Source organism: Tachysurus fulvidraco, chromosome 3, assembly GCF_022655615.1.
Source record: "Tachysurus fulvidraco isolate hzauxx_2018 chromosome 3, HZAU_PFXX_2.0, whole genome shotgun sequence".
In the NCBI taxonomy this organism is placed as follows: Eukaryota; Metazoa; Chordata; class Actinopteri; order Siluriformes; family Bagridae; genus Tachysurus; species Tachysurus fulvidraco.
Window position 1 is genome coordinate 3874360 of NC_062520.1, and position 23827 is coordinate 3898186.

A 23827-nucleotide genomic window follows, 5' to 3' on the forward strand; every position below is an offset into this window, starting at 1 on the left:
CAAAAATGCCACACAAGCATAATGATGTAAAGGACAAAGGCATATATTAGTTCTGTGTAACAAAGCAAAACCAACGTTACTCACCTATCGAGAAGGAAAAAAGCGCCTCGGTGTCTTAAGTAAAGTCGGCCACATATTCACAGGTCGGAGTTTCCCGAGTCGATAACTCCTGAGCTAAACGCTGTTACTACACAAAACGCGGTTGTAGCTGCCTCTCTACATTACTACGATAGAAAAGAGGTGTTATTTGTGTAGTAACAGCGTTTAGCTCAGGAGTTATTGACTCGGGAAACTCCAACCTGTGAATATGTGGCCAACTTCCTGCTCCTTCAGTTCTCTCCAGCGCTGGAAAGCTGATCCTATATTAACACGTCCTACTTCTTGTCCTTATCGTAAGTCTTTCTTCTCTTTCTTTCTTTGTTTTTATCCTCCATGTCGATGTTAAAACCGCTTTCTGCTGATGTCACACATGCGCACTGAACACTCTCTCCGCCCATATTGACAAGCCCCGCCCCTTTCTGCTCATTGGCTACACGTTTGTTTGTTGTTGGTTTTTTTTCCGGCCGGACTCAGTTTTCTGAAGCATTTCTCAAAAATCGGAGACCCCACCTTTAAGTGTTTTATATGACTGTTTGTGAAGCATCTTGGGCAACGTCGGTTGTATGATGAGTGCTATATAAATAATAAAAGAAAGAAAGAAAGAAAGAAAGAAAGAAAGAAAGAAAGAAAGAAAGAAAGAAAGAAATTGCGTCTTTCGGAAACCATGACGCAATTGTAGTCACGTACCATTTCGGACAAGATGGCCGAGAGACACTGTACAGCATTTGTTTTGTTTACTCTGTGTTTTTATATCCTTGTTAAAGATTAATGTCAATTTGCAAATTATCCAGATTGTTTTTTCTTATAAATAAAGAAGCAATAAGTAATTATAAATAAATAAACACCAGCTGGACATTACGGATGACGAAGCATCTTACAGTATGTTTAACACATGCTCAGTTTAGGGGCTTGAGGGTTTTCAGAAATTTCAGTGTGGATGACAAATTAAAAAAAAAAAAAAAAACGGTTGTAAACGGTAGTGTGGACGCAAAGGGTTTTTAAATGAAATGAATCCAGATTAGTGTAAACGCAGCCTTAGAACGCATGTAACTGGCTCATCATGTGGTTCGGCCAAAAACATTTTATGGCACAAACATCTGTCAACGGCAGAGGTTTTGTTATTAAAATCTCATAGTATGAGTGCGGGTGCAGTAATCGGGAGCAGTGGTGGTTAGTGGTGGAGCTCGCTGGTTAAAGCTCTGGGCTACAGGTCAGAAGGTCAGAGGGTCAAGGGGTCACACCATGAAACCTAAATGAAACGGACAGAAAATTCTGATGATCTCAACTCGTACGTTTTCACCACGACTTAAAGGTGTTAGAAAGACTTAACGATCACTCAATTAGCCCTCAAACAGATTTGTCCAAAGCCACAAAATACTTATGGTTCCAGAATCGATCTTTGGGGCAATATTACATTTCTGTTTATGGTGTAAGGGATCGACCAGTGTGTCGGCTTCCTGTGATCGACTTCCTTCACCGATCACGAGAACGCATGCTCCCTTAAAATCCACCTACATACAGACAAGACCTCGAGTCATAAAGAACAATGAACTTGACTGCTGATGAATATCAAATATCAAAACTGTCCTGTTATTGTAACATTATAAAATTAAGTTACTTTTTATCTCTAACATTTATCTCTAACGATCAATCCTGAGGTGACGATGGTGAGGAAAAACTCCCTGAGATGATATGAGGAAGAGGAACCAGACTCAGAATGGAACCTCATCCATAATGTCCTTTCTACAACAGTTTGTATCCAGTTGAATTGTGTAACTAATGAGCTCCAGAGGAACTAAAAGGTCAGAGTTCGTTACAGACTTTACACTAATTCAGTATGTTCAACATTTCTGGTGGTCTGTAGGAATAAAAACAGGATTCTATATGACATCCTTATACTTAGAGTAACAAAGAGTTGTGCTCTGCTTCATAAAGATTTCGGACGTTCGGTGAGGAGACACCAACCCTGAGGCATCTAGATATCTACCAGCTCCAGCTGGATTCTGTTTCATGAAGATTTCAGACATTCGAAGAGAAGATGCAACTCCATGTGGTCTTTTATGTCGAATATCATTATTCATAATAAAACTCTCTGGTGTTTATAACAGATTATAATCACACCCTCCAGTGTCACCCAAATAAGGATGAGGTTCACTTTTGAGTCTGGTTCCTCTCAAGGATTCTTCCTCTTCTATCTTCCTCACCACAGTCACCTCAGGCTTGTTCATTAGGGATAAATACATACACATTTAAATACAAGTCTAATATTAATATTAATATCCTCCGGGTACTCCGGTTTCCTCCCCCGGTCCAAAGACATGCATGGTAGGTTGATTGGCATCTCTGGAAAATTGTCCGTAGTGTGTGAGTGAATGAGAGTGTGTGTGTGTGCCCTGTGGTGGGTTGGCACTCCGTCCAGGGTGTATCCTGCCTCGATGCCCGACGACGCCTGAGATAGGCACAGGCTCCCCGTGACCCGAGGTAGTTCGGATAAGCGGTAGAAAATGAACGAATGAACTTTTTGTACTATATCTCTTACGCTCTGTAAAGCTGCTTTGAGACAATGTCCATTGTTAAAAATGCTATTAAAATAAAACTGAATTACTATGAAACAATTCGAAGGTCTTTCTCAAGCTCTGGTAGTTTTGCGCTACATTTACAGTGTTTAGCAGACACCCTTATCCAGAGCAAATTACATTTTATTTTATCTTTATACAACTGATCAATTGAGGCTTAAGGGCCTTGCTCAGGGGCCCAGTAGTGGCAGCTTGTTGGACGTAGGAATCGAACTCACAACCTTCCAATTGGAAGCCTAACACCTTAACCACTAGACTACCACATCCCACTACTATAATTTGAGCTCACAACAGTCTGAAGAGAAGGCTAACGTCTTACCCACTCCACAACCACTGATATATATCACTATGGCAAACAGTAGGAGGATAGGAACTCTTACTGGAGACTTTGTACAGTGTATGTACAGTGACTGTGGTCAGAGTCTATAGTCCAGGTCATGGTGATGTGTTTTATTCCTATATACACTATATACACACCTATATAATTTCACCTTCGGTTTAGACTCAGGTTTTTCCAACGTGAGTTTTAATTGGTAATTTGTCATCAGTTAGAAAATGCAAATACGTATATAGTGTGTTTATATGCAAATCAGCTTCGTAAGCCACGCCCCCAAAAGCAAAGACAATAGCCGGAGGTGGAGAAGATGCCCACTCTCATAGCAAACCTAAGCAACTCAGGCTTAATTATTTATAATAATAATAATAATAATAATAATAATAATAATAATAATAATAATAATAATAATAATATTTATTTATTCATCAGAATATGTATTTTTTTATTTACTTTTAAAACCCGATTATTATGATTATTTAGTTGAACCAGAAACATATTTAACGCCGAATAAGCAGAATGTCATCATGTCCAATTTAACATTCACAATGTAAAGCACAAAATAAAATATCGTCGATTTTTCATGACGTGTGTCGCAACACAGCGACGTCAACGATCAGAAGATAACTAGTTAAGGATAAAAGATTTAAAGATAAAAGCTCAGATGAAGGCAGAAGGAAGTGATGTACGTCGTTCTAGATCTAATTCTCTGTCTCTTGTTCTAGCACTATGTATAGAATATATCATGTATAACATGGATAGGGAAGAAAAACATGAAAAAAAACCCCAACTGATTTACTTAAGTGTGAGATAATTGAATCAATCCCCAGGCATTAGCTTTTAAGCTGAGCTGATTATAGACTGTGTGTGTTTTCATTCATCTACCTGATGAAACACAACCAGTGCTGTTTATTGAGTTTCATTCAGATGACCTTGTAGCCCCTCCACCCCGACTTTCTCTCTCTCTCTCTCTCTCTCTCTCTCTCTCTCTCTCTCTCTCTCTCTCTCTCTCTCTCTCTCACACACACACACACACACACACACACATATAAAAGAGTTACTCATGCTAATTAACCTGACACTGAAGATGGTATTAGCCTGGAAACGTAAAAATAAAGGGTTCATTAAAGGTTAAGGATGTTACTGAGGATGTGTAGAGCAAGCCAGGTGCAGAGGGAAAGGAGAGAGAGAGAGAGAGAGAGAGAGAGAGAGAGAGAGAGAGAGAGAGAGAGAGAGAGAGAGAGAGAGAGACAGAAGGCTTAGTCATGCTACAATATGATAGATAGATAGATAGATAGATAGATAGATAGATAGATAGATAGATAGATAGATAGATAGATAGATAGATAGATACATCTCACTCTTTCCACTCATTTCCGTTTTCCCTTTTTACGGACTCATCTGTGTGTGTCAGTGATTTTAAAAACACAAGGAACGATAAGCCTCAGATGAAGGTCAGGCTCGTGATCTTACAGCTCCTCTCATCCCTCCTTCCTCAGAAGAGTCTATAAAGGAATAAAACACTTGGGAGAATACGCTGGGGTTAAAGGGGTTAGAGCACTAGTCCCCAACCTTTTTTTCCTCGCGGACCAGTCAATGTTTGATCATTTTACTGCGGCCCGCTGAGGGTGGGGGGGTGGGGTGGTGGCTATACAATTAAATTAAAATGAATAATTTTAATGTAATTGTATTTAAACATGCCTTTTTAACTCACTACAACGCTAAATCTATGAGAACCCTGAGCTTGTTTCTTTACAAGGAGACGGTTCCATCTGGGGTAATAGGACACAATGACACCCGAAGTGTGTCGCTTATGTCCAGTTTATTCCGTTGTTTTGTTTCGGTTGCCGTCACTGCAGAAATCCCCGCTTCACACAGATAGCATGTCGGAAATGGCGATAGGGATGTAAGTGCTGTGGTGACAATCTCAGTGTATTCCGCCATGACTTTAATCCAGAACACCGGCAGAGTTTCTAACTTTCTAACGACGTCTGTTTCGTGCTCATTTTTGCTAATTTGTGGGTTAAATTTGAGCAAACACAATATACACGTACACCAAGCACTGTTAAACATGACAAAGTACCGGTGAACAGAGAGAAGAGCGATACACACCTTCTCTCTCCACCAAAGCTACAACACCACTGCCACTTGCAGTATGGAATAAAAACACTGTCAATAATAATCGTACGTAATTCAAAGCATTGTGTGTAAATTTTAATTTAGTTGTGCGTAATTTAAAACTATTGTACGTAATTATGTTTTTTGTGGAGTTGGATCCCAAAATCTACGGCTACGACAGTTTACAGATACGAGATTTTGTTTGTTTGTTCAAATACGACTCCAAAATGTACGACTATGACAGTTTACAGACACAACGCTTGTTTTCACAACACCTCTTTTTTACACACGAAAACGGTCTGCGAAACAACTGTCAAAAATACGTCATCACGTTCACAGGCATTACTATCCGAGGGAAGATGAATCGATTCCACGAAGCGTGCATGCGCCCCGCCCCTCTTCTAAACCACTCATAGAAACCACTGGTGCCGAAATGGCGGGTTAGTTATCACTAATAACAGAAAGAAATTTGTGCTAACACTTTAAAATAATGGTCTGTTGTGAATGACTATGCAGGAAGTAATAGGTAGTACTGCATTAACACTGAGCTTAATACTACTAACTAATATGGAAGCAAGATGAACTAAGCAGTATAAGTAATAGGATAGGGAATCGAACCCCGACCCTGGAGCTGTGAGGCGACCGTGCTAACCACTAAGCCACCGATATGTTTTCAACCAATTAATCTTGAATGTCCTTTAATACCACCCATATCATAGTCTTTAACCAGCTGTGATTTCTTAATATAATGAGTTTTGTTTTTCCACAGAAATTGGAAAACGATCGAATTAGCTTTCTTGACATTAACTGTAGAAACATACAGGGAGTGGCATGGATAGATTATTTTGGAAATAGCTCAAAGATTTCCTCATATCTATTAACTGGTTAGAAAAGTTAACGTCTTCTCTTCTAATAGCATTTTTAGATAAAACTAATCCTAAATATTTCACTTCGTCTTTAACCTAAATTGAAGAGATGATCGAGTCCGTTGATGAGTGAATGGGAAGTAGCTCACATTTTTTAATATTAAGGGTAAATCCTGAAGCTTTAGGGAAAATCGAGACTGAATTTAGGGCAACATCAACCATGAATTTATTCTTTAAAAGGATTGCTGTGTCGTCTGCAAATTGACTAATTTTAAATTCCTTGTCAAATATTGAGATCCCATGCAAATGGGGGTTATGATTAATGAGTAATATAAGTGATTGAGTGGCTAGAATAAACAGTTTGGGAGAAATCAGGCTTCCCTGCCTAATTCCGCGGAGCACTTCAAACCTAGGAGTTATACTAGGATTCAGGGATACAGAACTATATGTCAGTATAAAACATCTTAATTATTTTACAAAAATTACTCCCAAAACCTAAAAACTCTAAGATTTCAAATAAAAAAGTATGTTCAACAGTATCAAATGCCTTGTAAAAGTCAAGAAATAAAATAAAAAACATTATTTTAAAGTGTTAGCACAAATTTCTCTCTGTTATTAGTGATAACTAACCCGCCATTTCGGCACTAGTGGTTTCTATGAGTGGTTTAGAAGAGGGGCGGGGCGCATGCGCGCTTCGTGGAATCGATTCATCTTCCCTCGGATAGTAATGCCTGTGAACGTGATGACGTATTTTTGACAGTTGTTTCGCAGACCGTTTTCGTGTGTAAAAAAGAGGTGTTGTGAAAACAAGCGTTGTGTCTGTAAACTGTCATAGTCGTACATTTTGGAGTCGTATTTGAACAAACACACAAAATCTCGTATCTGTAAACTGTCGTAGCCGTAGATTTTGGGATCCAACTCCATAAAAAACATAATTACGTACAATAGTTTTAAATTACGCACAACTAAATTAAAATTTACACACAATGCTTTGAATTACGTACGATTATTATTGACAGTGTTTTTATTCCATATTGCAGCCGCTCAGCTCCAGGCGTCACCTAAACCCGGCCCGAGATCACGATATTTTGCGCATGCGCGGTATCGGTGCGGCTTTAGGTGACGTCTCTCAGCTCCCGGTTAACCTCTCGTCCATGGAAAGTCACACAAAGCCGAGAGAAATACACCACAGTAAATAAAATAGAAATAATTTAATGTTCCTTGGGCGGCCCGGTACCATTTGGTCCATGGACCGGTACCGGTCTGCGGCCCGGGGGTTGGGGACCACTGGGTTAGTGGAGTGGAGGAGTTAGTGTTAGTGTCAATTATCGAGTATTTTATTCACTTTATTACACTTTATAACAACACTTTAAACAATTCCTTTATTAAAGAACGTCATATTGGACTTTTTATCCATTTACAGTTACAGCTGAGTTATTTTGGAAATATATATTTTTATGTACAAAAATACTTTTTTTTTTTACTGTTGCTTGCTGATGTGATGCTATTAAAGCTGATGCTAATGTTTTAGCCAAATTTCTACACGTAAAATACACGTAATGTACCTTTAAATCATAATTAAAGGGACGGATGAACTGCACCACCGATGTGCTTTAAATGTACACCACAAGCATCAGGTAGAAGATTACAGAGTTACTGAGCAGCCAGAAACCAGCCTTCGTTAGCATACACTCACTGGCCAATTTATTAGGAACTCTTACTCCTCATTTCTGTCGCTCTTTGGACTGTTTGTTGATTTTGTAAACGATTTTTAACATTTTACACAAATTACCAAAATAATAAATGATACAAAAAACGACTCACAAACTAATCAACCTACCATGCATGTCTTTGGACCGGGGAAAACCCCCGAGGCACGGGGAGAACATGCAAACGCCACACACACAAGGCGAAGGCGGGAATCGAACCCCCGACCCTGAGGCGAACGTGCTAAAACACTAAGCCACCGTGCTCCCAATATTTTTCAAAATATAAATTTTTTCTTCTTCTTAAATGTAAAGAAATGATTGTGATCGTCGTTTTTTTTTTTTTTTTTTACATTTACATCAATTGGCAAATCTCTATTATTGTCAAGTCACTTTCATCACAACAGCACATGTACCTTGGTGAGTGAAATTGCACCAGAAATTGCAGAAACAATTAATATACAGTGAAATTAACAGGTGAAAATGGGTAAATGTGAAAATGTGCAATATGCTCATACATAGTCAGTACACACAGTGTCCTAATAGACTTACCGTACTTACAGTAGCACTATACAATATATAAGTATAATATATAATATATATACAATATATAATAAAAAAGGAAAGAAGTGCTAGTTTCATTATCATTACATTTCCCGTACATCAAGTCCACATATTAAATTTTTAGGAACATTTATTGGACAAACCATTATTTCTTAATAAATTACAATAATAAGCGAATGAAGCCGGTAATGTCTGTGGATCGTTTAATGTTTTCATTCATTCATTCATTTTCTACCGCTTATCCGAACTTCTCGGGTCACGGGGAGCCTGTGCCTATCTCAGGCGTCATCGGGCATCGAGGCAGGATACACCCTGGACGGAGTGCCAACCCATCACAGGACACACACACACACACTCTCATTCACTCACACACTACGGACAATTTTTCCAGAGATGCCAATCAACCTACCATGCATGTCTTTGGACCGGGGGAGGAAACCGGAGTACCCGGAGGAAACCCCCGAGGCACGGGGAGAACATGCAAACTCCACACACACACAAGGCGGAGGCGGGAATCGAACCCCCAACCCTGGACGTGTGAGGCAAACGTGCTAACCACTAAGCCACCGTGCCCCCCGTTTCATGTTTTTTAAAATTAATTAGTAGTTTTTATATATTATAGTTTTTATATTTTATATGTTTAAATGTGCAATAATAACCAATTTGTTTCATTTCTTACACAGATAAACAAATAGCACTTGTGTAGTACATAGCTTAAAAAAAGCTTATATATGTGTGTGTGTGTGTGTGTGTGTGTGTGTGTGTGTGTGTGTGTGTGTGTGTGTTTACATTTGATCATGTCAATCATTTTTAGACACGCCCCCTAATAAACATTCTTATAAATAATTAATTGTTGAATTGTCAGGTTTATAAACAATCCTCCTCGGGTGTACCCGTGAGTACAAACAGACCTATCATTCAGATCTTAACCAATTCCACCCTTTTAACTATTACAGAGCTTTTTGTTACCAAAAACAAATCTTACATAATGCACATTTATGCGTTCCTGAGCGTCAGCAGAAGCAGTTCCGGTTTGTAAACTCCACTTTCCGTGTTTTGTTGAGCGCCTCGTGATGACTGAAGGGCCGCTTTACCGCTGGTGCGCTCTCGTGTATCCATCCGCAGGGTCACTTGGACTTTTTCGTGATCCGTTTCTCGGCGTTTCTCGGCGTTTCCCGTGTTTCTGGTCCTTTCTCTGGGACATATCCGCTCACTCGACACTGTGCTCGACCATCATTTAACTTTACAGCCGGTGGTTTAGTTGTGAAGCCCTTCGGCGTGGCCCTACTTTCCCGAGGCGATGACAGGCGGTGATTCGGTCCCTTAAACATGGCCACCATGATGGAGTAAACGCTACAACTTTACTATTCTGATTTTTGTTTGTTTTGGACTTTGTTTCGTCTCTCTGTCGAACACAAACCAGGAATGTTTCATGTCCGAATCTCTCACCGAACATCTGATCCATGTAAAAGCTTTGGGAAAAGTTTGTTCTCGGATGATCTGCTGAATTAAGTTGGAAAGGAAAGAAGGAGAAACAGAATCGCGTCGATTCCGTAAGCTGCTTTCTGTTGTGTCTCTAAATGTGCTGTTTATTGGTCGTGTTTCTCTGGAGCTTTGTGTGTTTGTTGTGTGTTGTTCTGCTGATCACAACAGTCTTTAATCAGTGTGAATAAATGCACCTTTTATATTGTAGTGAAGATTGTAGTGTTAGTGTGTAAAGTAACAACACACACACGCGCGCGCGCGCGCACACACACACACACACACACACACACACACACACACACACACACACACGGCGTGCTGTTGTGTTTTTAATGTACAAACACAATAAAGTCAGTTTAATACTCGGTTTTTAGATCAAAGTTCGACACTGGAGACTTTAACTATACACAGTGTGCGTTCAAGTGCAGGCCTACTTCAGGTATTCAGTGTTTAAAACTGAGCCAGAACAGCAGGAGAGAACATGAACAGAAGAGCACACGAAAAACAGCAGGAGAAACAGGAAGCAGAAGAGCGACACGAGAAACCGCAGGAGACAACAGGAAGCAGAAGAGCGACACGAGAGAAACAGATGAGAGAAACAGGAAGCAGAAAGACACCAGGGAAACCGGGAGACAACGAACACAAGACAAGACGACACGAACACAAGGACAGACACGACCCAGACGAGGACACGAGAGAAGACACGACACGAGAGAGACGACAAGAGAGAGACAGACGGACACGGGAGAGACAGACCGAGACACGAGACGACACGAGACGAGACGAGACGACACGAGACGAGACGAGACGACACGACAGACAAGACAGACACGACACAGAGACGAACGACACGAGACACAAGAGACGAGACGAGACGACCCGAGACGAGACGACACGAGACGAGACGAGACGACACAGACGAAGACGACACGAGACGAGACGAGACACCGAGACGAGACGACACGAGACGACACGAGACGACGACACGAGACGACACGAGACAGACGACACGAGACGACACGAGACGACACGACACGAGACGACACGAGACGAGACGACACGAGACGACACGAGACGAGACGAGACGACACGAGACGAGACGACACGAGACGACACGAGACGAGACACGAGACGACACGAGACGAGACGACACGAGACGACACGAGACGAGACACGAGACGACACGAGACGAGACGACACGAGACGACACGAGACGACACGAGACGACACGAGACGACACGAGACGAGACGACACGAGACGACACGAGACGAGACGACACGAGACGACACGAGACGACACGACACGACACGAGACGAGACACGACACGAGACGACACGAGACGAGACGAGACGACACGAGACGACACGAGACGAGACGACACGAGACGACACGAGACGACACGAGACGAGACACGAGACGACACGAGACGAACGAACGAGACGACACGACGACGACGACGAGACGACCCGAACGAGACGACCGAGACGAGACGACCCGAGACGAGACGACCGAGACGAAGACACGAGACGAGACGACAGACACGAAACGAGACGACACGAGACGACACAAGACGACACGACACGACACGAGACTAGACGAACCAGAGAGACACGAGACTATACGACCTAACACTATACTACCCTATACTATACTACACTATACTATACTACACTACACTATACTATACTACACTATACTACACAATACTACACTACACTACACTACACTATACTATACTATACTATACTATACTACACTACACTATACTATACTACACTACACTATACTACACTACACTATACTATACTGTACTATACTATAAACTACTTACAATTTTGAAACAATGTTTAATACATTTTAGTACTCGTTATATTTTAAATAAAGTAAAGACTGAATATAAGCTTTTAGATAGACTCGTCTCTCTGTTTATATATCTCTATATACTTCTGTAATGTGTTATAAACTACTTGCTTTAGCATATGGAGAGTGTAGCTTATACTCCACATTTTATATGTATATATATATACTATATTATATATTATACTATTTTATAAATGACTTATAATGTTGACGCAATGTTTAGACCGTTTTGGTTTTGATCACAGCTTCACTTTATACTTTGATGTATCATATAGAAAGTTGAGTTTATACTCTAAAATGTAAGTAAAGCTTGTTCATCTATCTCTGTTTATACTAAGCTCTTTTATATAATGTACTTAAACTACTTATAATTTTGAATTCGCTGTGGTTTTGAATGCAGCTTTATGTTGCTGTATAAATGAGAAAATAAGGATATAATATAGTCTCAGTTAAGGCTTATCTGTCTGCCTACACTATACTATACTACACTATTTTATACCACACTATACTACACTATACTATACTACACTATTCTATACCACACTATACTACACTATACTATACTACACTATACTACACTACACTATTCTATACTACACTATTCTATACCACACTATACTACACTATACTAAATTACACTATATACACTACACTATTCTATACTACACTACACTATTCTATACTACACTACACTATACTACACTACACTATAGTATACTACAGTATACTACACTACACTATTCTATACTACACTATTCTATACCACACTATACTACACTATACTAAATTACACTATATACACTACACTATTCTATACTACACTACACTATTCTATACTACACTACACTATACTACACTACACTATAGTATACTACAGTATACTACACTATTCTACACTATACTATACTATACTACACTACACTAAACTACCCTATATACACTACACTATTTTACACTATACTATACTACACTGCATTACACTATTCTACACTACACTATACTATACTGCACTACACTATACTACACTACACAACACTATACTACACTATACTACACTATACTCTTCTACACTCTACTATACTATACTACACTATACTATACTTTACTACGCTACACTACACTACACACCACTGCACTATTCTACACTACACTGCACTACACTAAACTACACTATATACACTACACTATGCTACACCTACGCTATTATAGTGTACTATAGTACACTACACCTACACTACACTACTATACTGTACTATAGTACACTACACCTATACTACACTATACTATACTGTACTATACACGGTTTCTCGCAGAAAATTTGTTTTGGGGCGGCGCTTCTTTGTGAGATAGACCACAGACTCTGTACTACATTTAACAATTATTTATTTAACACTAAATATAAAATTTAAATAACATAATAATAAATAAGTGAGTGCAAAACAACATTAAAAATTTTGTGGACACGCGTTTTATCAACTGGCTAGTTATCCTCTAGACAGTGACGGACCACGTCTTTCTCTCATTTCGGCTGTGTGGCATGCGTGCGCGCTCATGGTGTGAAGCGCATCTGCGCTATTCTCCGAGATGCACTTGACGGCCTTTTGTGCAGCGGAATATATATATATATTTTTTGGACGACCTAGTTAAGGCGGTAGGGCTTCCGAGCTTAGGCGGGCCGCCTTAACTGAAAAGCACTGTGGGAAACCCTGCTATTGTACACTACACCTAAACTACACTACTATACTGTACTATAGTACACTACACCTAAACTACACTACTATACTGTACTATAGTACACTACACCTATACTATACTGTACTATAGTACACTACACCCACACTACACTACACTGCTATACTACGCTACACTATACTGTATTATAGTACACTAAACCCACACTACACTACTATACTACACTATACTATTCTGTACTATAGTACACTACACCTACACCACACTACTATACTATACTGTACTATATTATGCTATACTACACTATACTGTACAATACTATGCTATATTACACTATACTATACTACACTGTACTATACTATGCTATACTACACTATACTGTACTACACTACAGTATACTATGCTATACTGTACTACACTGTACTATACTATATTACACTACGCTACACTATACTACAATATATTATACTGTACTATAGTACACTACACCTATACTACACTACACCGCACTGTACTACACTATACTGTACTATACTATACTATACTACACTACACCTACACTATACTACACTATAGTACACTACATTTACATTACACTATACTACACTGCACTGTACTACACTACACCAACACTATACTACACTATAGTACACTACACCTACACTATACTATAGTACACTACACCTACACTATACTACACTATACAACACTACTGTACTGTATTGTACTTCACTATACTACTATACTGTACTACACTTGCACTATACTATACTGTACTCTGCTATAATGTTGACACACTGTTTACTACGTTGTGGCTTTGAACACAGCTTTTAAGTTTGTCTTAGCATATAGAAACTGATGTTTTATACTCTGAATGATAAAATAAATGACTGAATAGGCTGTCTGTCTGTCTATTCTGTATATTATACTGTGCTATAAACTACAATGCTGACATTAGCACATTGTACTTTAGCATAAAAGTGTAGAAATAAATATAAGTTGAAATATAAGTATAACATCGGTATAATATTTTCGCAGGAAACGTTCCGTTAACATACCCTGAACGTACCCCAGACTCCTATTTAGTACTCCTGTATTCATCCAGTTTAATTGCTCTGTATAAAACAGTGTATAATGATACCACCCTGGACATGTGGAGGGGTCTTTCTCTACAGTAGCAGCCTGTTAGCCATAAAATCACTGATTATATCATTGGTATACTTTTGCCTGTAATGTCTCTGCGTCAGACTTCTGTCTGTTATACACCGTGAAATCTTTCTGCATCCCGCTCACACTTTCTGCCACATCGAAGTGTATAACTGACTTAGCATTTTGGGCTGAAACCTACCAAAGATTTTTATACCAATTCATGTTAGCATAGCTGTAGGTGAAAAGTGACCTAGTAACCTCAATATCTAACTGCAGCAAGGCTTCGCTGCCTGGACAAGCCATTATGTTTGGTGTGTTATTGAACTTATTTCTGTAAACTCGATTTATTTCCGGCGTTTCATTCACGGCAGATGAAGCATAGAACCGAAAAGTGTAAAAGTGTGACATAAATTCAATTCGTAGCTGAGACGATGAACGTTCTCTTGCGCTCTCCTCTCATCTGCCTCGGGTCCTGCTGCCTCAAACCTGAGGCACTCGAGTAATAAATAAATAATAAATAAATAAAACCCCGAGGTTTTTGTTTGACTCACCCTCACGATACAGTGATGGGTTACTTTAGTGTGTGTGTGTGTGTGTGCGCGCATCTGGCAGAGTCGAGTTCCTCCCAGGTCCCAGTACATCATGGCAGATGTGTTAACATCATGGCTTTTGTGTTTTCTGGAGTTCTAACGAAGAAACTGAAGAGAAACCGAGAGAAGGAAACGTCTTCGGGGTAGATATGAAAGTCGGAGTCGGTCAGTAGGTGTTCAGTGTGCACAACAGGAGTGTGTAACAGTGTTGGCTGTGTTTTAGCTCTGAAAAGTGGTGTGATGTGTGTGTATCAGTAGGATGTGGTGTGATGTGTGTATCAGTAGTATCAGGATAAGTTTCTGAAGCATGGTGGTGGTGCGGATGGTGCTGATAATGAAAATGGTGGTGTGGATGGTGCTGATAATGAAAATGGTGGTTTGTGGTGGAGAATTCTTGAATGGGTGATGGTGTTTGGGGTGATAGTGGTGTCGGTGTTTTTGTCAGGATGGTGTTGATAAAGATGGCATTGATGGTGGTGGTGTTGGTGGGGTGGTATTGATGATTTTGTTGATGGTGGTGAACATCGTGTTGGTGTTTTGTGAAGATGGTGTTGGTGAATATGGTATTGATGTTTATGGTGTTGGTGGTGAAGATGGTGAGGGTGGTGTTGGTGCGGATGGTATTGGTGATTTCGATGGTGGTGTTACTGATGGTGTCACCCAGTGGTTAAGGTGTTGGATTACTGACCGGAAGGTCGTGAGTTCGAATCCCAGGTCCACCAAGCTGCCGCTGCTGGGCCCCTGAGCGAGGCCCTAAATCCCCAATTGCTCAGTTGTATGAATTGAAATAAATTGTACGTCACTCTGGATAAGGGTTACTGCTAAATGCCTGAAATTTAATTGTGTTGGTAAGGAAGGTGGTGGTGTTACTGATGGTGTTGGTAGGGATGGTGGTGTTGATTTGTGTTGGTGGTGAAATGGTGTGTGGTTCCTGTGTGTGTTCTCCGGCTTTAACACTGAGGTTCTCCACTTTTATTTAGATCCCAAACACCATCATAACTTCGATGGAGAATCTCAAAGCTTTTGTTTTTATTTATTTTTAAACACAGTGTGATTATTTTGCTAGCAGTGAATTTCAGTACAGCTGATTTTAGCTGGCGTGAAATATCCACATCCTGAAAAAACATTTCACGTCTCACACTTTTCTGATGTATCCGTTAATCATTAACACCATCACGATATCAGTTTATTATTCTAAATGTAAAAAAAAACTACAAACTGACCAGAAACGGCTGGTTTTCTGCCGAATATTTGTACTTTAACATCTTTAACATTTATTCATTTTGCTAAATAAATAAAAAAAATGCTTTTTTAAAATATTAAATAAAAAAAATAATTGCAATAAATTTATTAGAAAATTCTGCTAATTAATAAACAAATTCATAATCAACGTTCTATAATAAAAATTCATTTATTTATCCGAACGAAATAATTTTTATAAGTGATTCTTTAATTTAAAGAACCCTTTCCTTCAGGAAGCCGCCACGCATCGTGACAGCCAGCTTGTGTTTCGGTAACGTTCGGATGCCTCCGTTGAGGGTTAACCAGGTCCTAGTGCACGTTGTGTCGATGTCGCGTAAGTCGTGTCCTCGCTCTCCAAACTAGGAAGTAGATCTCGATTTAATGCACGCACCCTGTTCACTTCCTGACGTTCCAGCACAGAGAGATCGCTAAACTTTACTACACTACCTGCACTTCTATCAGTCTGCGTTTGTATGCATCGTACTGTAAAATTCGTCTAGCTTATTTAATCGGACTCCAATAAAAATTTTTTTTCTTATTTTGTCTATTAAATATTTTGAATTCTTAGGATTTTTGGATGACACGGAGCTCGATCGGTGTCTGGTTAGCGCTTCAGGACAAAACCATTTAAAGTTATGATTGTTGTTGTGGTGTGTTTGTTTATTTATTTATTTATTAAAATAATTTACGTGGAGTTAAAATCTTACTTCAATAAAAAACTCCGAAACAGACCCGTAATTCCGAAGAAATCATGTCGGGAAGGTCTCGTCAACCGACGACATGGGAGCAACACGGCTGGCTGATCACGTTAAAAGAGTCCAGCGTTGTATATTATACCGTGTTCACTTTCAACCAATCAGCATGCAGATATATTCACTTGTAAAAAAAACTATAACTCCGAAGACGGAAGCTAGAAGACGAGCGACAAAAGACGAGTTCATTTTTATTGTTCACACTTTGTAGTTCTTAAATGTTGTAATACAGAGCTCCGCCTCCTCTCCACATGGCATTCTGGAACTTTCCTGAAACACACATCACTGTAATTAACACGGTGATTTACAGTTTTAAAAGTCATGCTTCTTTTTCCAGATACCACACATCATTAAAGGCGGGGTCTCTGTTGTTTGAGAAATGATTCGGAAAACTGAGTCGGGCCGCCAAACAAAACAAAAACAAAACTAACGTGTAGCCAATGAGCAGAAAGGGGCGTGTCTTGTCAATATGGGCGGAGAGAGTGTTCAGTGCGCATGTGTGACATTAGCAGAAAGCGGTTTTAACATCGACATGGAGGATAAAAGAAAGAAAGCGAAGAAAGGCTTACGATAAGGCAAGAAGTAGGACTAACAGAATGTGGCTTTCTATCAATTAAAGTTCAGAATATTAAATCAATCAATAAACTTACAACTACAATACACTTACAATCAATACACTTACGACCACGACGTCTGCCTCTAACGTTAGCTCTGCCTCGGGTTCTCCTTCCGCGTGAAATGGAGCTAAACCTTTCATGGTACAACACACAGTACTACAAAAACACATCTGTATTACCATAGTATTACTCACTGTGTTCATTTATTGAAAAAATATACCCTCGGTCAGCTGCCCCAACAGGTTCTGCCATAATACTTGTCTGGGTTATACTTGTTTGGTGTATGTGTGGGGGCGGAGCTATCAAAACAGGGGTGGGACCCATTTGGGTTAGGTGCGTGGTTTATTTTTTTTGGTGATTTCAAATGTCAACATTGGCTTTCAAACAACGGAGACCCCACCTTTAAGCCGGATTTGAACACTTCAAACCAGGCTTTGTATTAACTGTTAGCGGTTTAGCCGTGCAAGTTAACTGTATGGCTGAATTACCTGCTCAGTGGCACCGGTGTGCTCCACTACACCAGTGACCTACAGGGTGATATGGTTAGCACGGCTATGACACGAATCCCCGTAACTGTTGACTTTAACCAGTCCTGGCGATGTCTCTGTATCAGCCATGAAACATCACGCTTTCGATAAAATTGCAGAAAATCTTTGTCTTGTGTTTTGTCTGATTGTTGCTAGCGATAGTTTATCTGTAACATAAGTGTTGCTATTTCTAGTGACTGATATCTACTGGCATACAGCTGAAATACAGCGGTCCTGTAATTAATGTCACTTCTGTTACAACACCAAATCTTGTCCCTAACAACATTTTCCTCTGTAGTCAGGGTAGAAAATACAAAATGGCCTGCTGTATGTGCCCCACATAGGGGTTGCCATTCCCCACAAACCCTAATGCTTTAAACTAAAATATAAAGAGGAGTAAACATTCGCACAGACGTGGCCCAGGGTGTTGCCAGTACTTTCTATAGATAATACAGAAAAGTAGATGAAAGTAGAAAAGTAGATCTATCTGCTTATTTATTTATTTATTTATTTTTAAAAAATGTATTATTTATTTACAAAGATAAATACACACAAACATGGTCAAGGGTGCCAATATTTATTATTTTATTTTACTTAAAAAATATAAAAATAAATTTATTTATTTCAAGATAAATCCACACAAACATGGCCAAAGGTGCCAATATATATATTTATTTATTAAAATGTAATTTTATTGATTTATTTAGGTAAATACACACACATTCCCAAGGGTGCCGATATTTAATTTAAGTTTTTTTTTTTAACTAAAATTAAAGAAATATTCTAATGTCCAGATGGTAGAAAATTTTCGGCCAGCATCATCGTGTTCAGCCAATCAGTGACCCTCACTAATTTTAGCTCCGCCCATGTTCAGAATTCATGTTACAGAATATTATTAATGGCCAATTTCCTCAGAACCTGTTTATTTAGGTTTGAACCAGTTGAAAACTTTCTTACTACCGTGTTTTATTTACGATCTTTTGCCATCCGTCGTATCATTCGAGATTTATTAACGCAGTAAATAGCTATAGCTAGATTTTTCACACTCTCTTAGCTAGTTAAACGAGTCGCAGTACAAGTCGATTAGCAATCTAGCGTTAACAGAAGGTCAGATAACTCAAGTCAGCTCACATCTGCGTTTATCTAACCATCATGGATTTTAATTAAAAAAAAACTCATCACGTCGGTCAAGACCGAAACATGCAAATCGGTCTCCTTTACCTCCACTTCCTGTTTGTCAGCAGGTGAATTTAGCTCACGTACGACTCTCTTCGTCTCGAAAACGGAGGACCGTGGGTAACTTTCAGGTTGAAGGCACTGCAGCAGAAGAACTTAAGAAATGTGGCTCATTTTCAAGAAGTTTCTGAAGCGAGGAAACGGAAGAACGAAGAAAACCGGTGCGTTCAGAACGATCGACCGACCGTTCGGTGTAATTCCGCGTCCCTGTAATTTTCTTTTTCGTAACCTTCTCAGACTTCCAGCAGGTTCCGTTCCGTTCTCTCGTCGGCGGGATCACCGAAAGCCGTAGTTTTAATTTGGGAGCTTGTGTGAAACGTGGAATGTTAAGTCTCTTAGCTCTGCCTTACACTCGGCCAAGCTCCCCTCTTTATTTATCCATCACTTGACCTTTTTAGCTGGGAATTATACCTAGAGAACCGCTGACCTTGTGCTTTTGGCAAACACACACACACACATACACACACACACACACACACACACACACATACACACACACTCCTGCGGCGGCTGAGGCTCGGCTCTTAGCGTTACCGCAGAAGTTTACACAGTCCAGGGTTCACTGATACCGCTGTAAAAATCCCAGACCACACCACAGACGACTCGTTCGTTCAAACGTAAACAGCCGATCTGGAGAAACACGACTTTCACAGACGCGTTATTTTATTTTTATATATATTTTTCACCCTGTAATATTCTTTTATGTCATGTTACGCATGCTCTGTACTGAACAGCTTCCAGATTTATAACCAGGCAAAACATCAGAGAAAAGTATTCCATGGACCACAGATGTTTAGATGTTTATTAACTAAGCACACGCCGATCTATAAGCAATCCGGTCATCGACGAGCGTTTGACGGTCGTCTTCGCTCGATATCTGACCGTTCTTTCATCTTTCTTTTTCTTTTTCATACACTGAGTTAGATCGCACTATGCCAAAGACTTTGTGTCACTGTTCATCGTCATTCGTATGCTACAAAATAGAGCTTTTTGACACTGCTGTTAACCTTTAGTTCTCGTAGCTCTACACACAAGGTTTTACCCCCCCAGGGTAGATGAACGTGTAATGTAGACGTGTGGTTTTGAAGCACCCCACACCCCCAGGGTTATGAAACTCTGACGCTCTGAAGCTTTTATAGTGTTAACTCCACACGGCGGTGCCGAACGTGTACGGTGTGAGACGATGCTCTGTTAGAATGTTAGTCTTGTTGCTTAGCAACAGAAACCCAATCAGAACGTGAGCAGCGCCTCTGTGCTTCGTATCAGGTGTGAAAACCAGGACGTAGAGACACTGAACAAAAACGGCTCGGTAGATACCGTCAGGAAACGAAACACTGAACATCACAGAAGTGTGTGGTGTAGAGAGGGGGAAATACGTCACGCTGAGATATTAACTGAAGACCGATACGGACGAACGGACGTCTGGTCGCCTAGACGACAAAGTTATAAAGAGTAGAAAAGATGATGAAGCTGTAAAAGATAACAGAAGCTGCTCGGGTGCAGAAGCACAGACCTGAACTTTTTTCCTCTCCGACGTGAAAGCGTGAGACGAGCCGTTATTTAAAGAGGTCACGCGCTGGATTTATCCAATCAGGATCATTTATACGTTAATATGCAAATGAGTAGAAGGTACAGTGTGACATCATAGATCTCTACACCTATATGTCACCTTTGGGTTCTAAAAATGCATCAAAACCGCCGCCATCTTTGTACAGGGGTCTTGTGCTTCGAATTCGTGGACGATGCCGGACTTCTGTGCTGCGTTGGATGTTCAAACGAACGAAATCTAAAAACCAGACAGCAAGGGATTACATCACACAAGTGAGAACGTGTTTTATGATATTGAATGTTAGGAAATTATATTTCTGCTTCCGTCGGTTTGTTTTAGTCCTTGGTTAACGACTGCAGCTAATCCATGCTAGTTACCCATTAGTTTGTGACAGTTAGGAAAACCAACAACGTTTGTAGATTCTGAAGCTCTTAATAAGGACGTTAAAAATTGACCCATGCTTTTTTTTTTTGCTTAAAGGAGAAAAGACCCAACTTTATTTATGTTCTGTAAGATTCGCTTATCTGTCAAACATATTTTATTAGATTGTCCTGGACTTAACACAAGCAGAATGCTCTTTTATCAACTTACTTCACTTAAGGACATATTTAATGACATTATGCCTGAAAAGGGTTTGGATTATTATTATTATTTTTTTTTATCTTATGTTAATTTAAAAAATTTATAATATGTTACCACATATATATTAAAAAATGTATAATATGACTTGCTGTTTATATTTATTTTGTTTTTATTGTATTTATATGATATTTGTGTTTTCGTAATTTGAATTTTTGCCATGAAAATAGCTTTCGATTGCTGACCTGGCATGAAATAAAATAATCTGAATCTGAATCTAAAACAGTAGCCAAGGCGACATCTAGATTATGAAGAGAAGAGGATTCAGTGTTAACCCCCCGGGGTCAGTAGGAGCAGTGTGAAACCTCTGACTACATAAACCCACCGTTCACTTTACACCGAGTTTATAATCACTTGGAGCTTAAAAAAACCCAAACTAACTAAAACAATCCCTGTTTGAATTCGATTTAGAATGAAAAGCCATGATGTTGATACGGTGAAGTTTTCCATGAGGTGACATTTTATTTAACGTTTATGCGAGTCTTTGGTAACAGTCTGAGGTAAAGCTGTAAGGTTTCTGCTTCGCCGTAACACGATGTTGCATTTTTAGCGGGGAAATAAGAGATCCCGGCGAGGGAACGTCCGTTTGTCGCCGCTTTAATAAACCTTTCCTGTTTTATCGGAAAATAAAAAGCTTTTTGTTGGATGGAGAGCGTAACTCCACCCCATCGCTGATGGTGTTCCTTAGAACTGCACAACACACGGTGGTTTATTCCTTACCGGAATATCCAGTAAACTAGACAGATGGAGCTTTAATATATTGCTGATTTTCTTGTTCCTAGTGTGTGTTGATGTTCACTCTTAGTGCTCATTCCTACACACTAACCCCGAGACTCATGGGTCGAGGGTCAGACCCACTTTAAACACAGACACCGTGTTCAGGTGATGTTCTTAACCTCAGGGGTTGAGAAATCATTCATTCATTAGCTAGCTTACTAACGCTCTAGTCTGATTGACAGCCCAGGCGCTGAGGTTGCCTGGAAACCATATCTAAAGTTTATCTCGGTGTAACCTTAAAGGCTGATTCCATCTCTCCTGAGGAGAAAAACTCTAACAGTTCTCAGTAAAACATTGGGGATTAATATCTAGGATTTCTAAACGAACATTTATTCATTTATTCACTTTCTTTTAGATATTAAAATGGATCATGAAAATGTATGATGGACGGATGGGTGGGTGGATGGAAAGAGGGATGATGGATGGTTGATTAGATGAATAGATAGACGGATGGATAGGCAGATGTATGGACTGTAGGATGAATGGATGGATAGATGGGTAGTAGGATGCATGGACTTATGGACGGTAGGTAGGATGGAGGGAAGGATGGTCCGATGGATGGATAAATGGATATATAGATGGATGGTAGGATGTTGGCTGGAAGGTCGGATGGTTTGGATGGACAGACGGATGTTTGGATGAACGGATGGTAGGTAGGATGGAGGATTGGATGGATGGATAGAGGTTAGGATGGAGGGTAGGTAGGATGGATGGTAGGTAGGTAGGATGGATAGAGGGTAGGATGGAGGGTAGGATGGATAGAGGTTAGGATGGAGGGTAGGATGGATGGTAGGTAGGTAGGATGGAGGGTAGGATGGATAGAGGGTAGGATGGAGGATTGGATGGATGGTGGGTAGGTAGGATGGAGGGTAGGATGGAGGATTGGATGGATGGTAGGTAGGATAAAGGGTAGAATGGAGGGTGGGCGGATGGATGGAGAATTGGTTGGATGGTAGGATGGATGGATGAATGGTTGGCTGATTATTGGTTAGTGGGACTTAACTAGATGAGCTTTGTTCCCTTTTGTAACTTGTATTGTCCAACATGTGATTTGGAGGCCGGAACTAAAAATCCTCCTCAGTCTCCACAACACACGACGGACTCCTCAACATCCAGTTCTGCAGGTGACACCAGATAAACACCTGCAGCGTCGCCTTTAAAGAGAAATGCTTTATTTATTCTTACATCATAATCGCCGATATGGTGTAGATACGTTACATCAAGATTACAGTCACAGCTTCTTGCTAAGTCTGAGGTCATAAACACGAGGGCAGTGTGTGTCTGGTGTTAATGTGCCAGCTCAGGAAGGATGAACAGATAATTGCTCTGCGTGTGAAGGTAGCTGCTGTGGTACTTCCTGTCGGGACTGAAGCGTCTTTTCTCTCTTCACACGGCCCACATTCAGGACCGCTTCCTACCACATTAAAAATGCTGTGAAAAATAAAGTG

At 40.0% G+C, this 23827-nt stretch overlaps 1 protein-coding gene across 10 annotated transcripts in view; it reads left to right on the top strand.

The window, feature by feature from the left end:
* Nucleotides 1-9359: 9359 nt before the first annotated feature.
* The window catches only part of kmt2ca (lysine (K)-specific methyltransferase 2Ca), a 157555-nt gene continuing 143087 nt past the window's right edge, over nt 9360-23827 (top strand). For 6 of the 10 annotated variants that reach the window (XM_047811169.1, XM_047811171.1, XM_047811176.1 and 3 more), the window contains exon 1: nt 20665-21235. In XM_047811169.1, the coding sequence (XP_047667125.1) occupies nt 21099-21235 (137 nt within the window). In that variant the 5' untranslated portion in view covers nt 20665-21098. Of the gene's footprint in view, nt 9817-20662; nt 21236-23827 lie in introns of those variants that run through there. The other 4 variants (XM_047811170.1, XM_047811177.1, XM_047811175.1 and 1 more) reach the window with 3 other exon arrangements.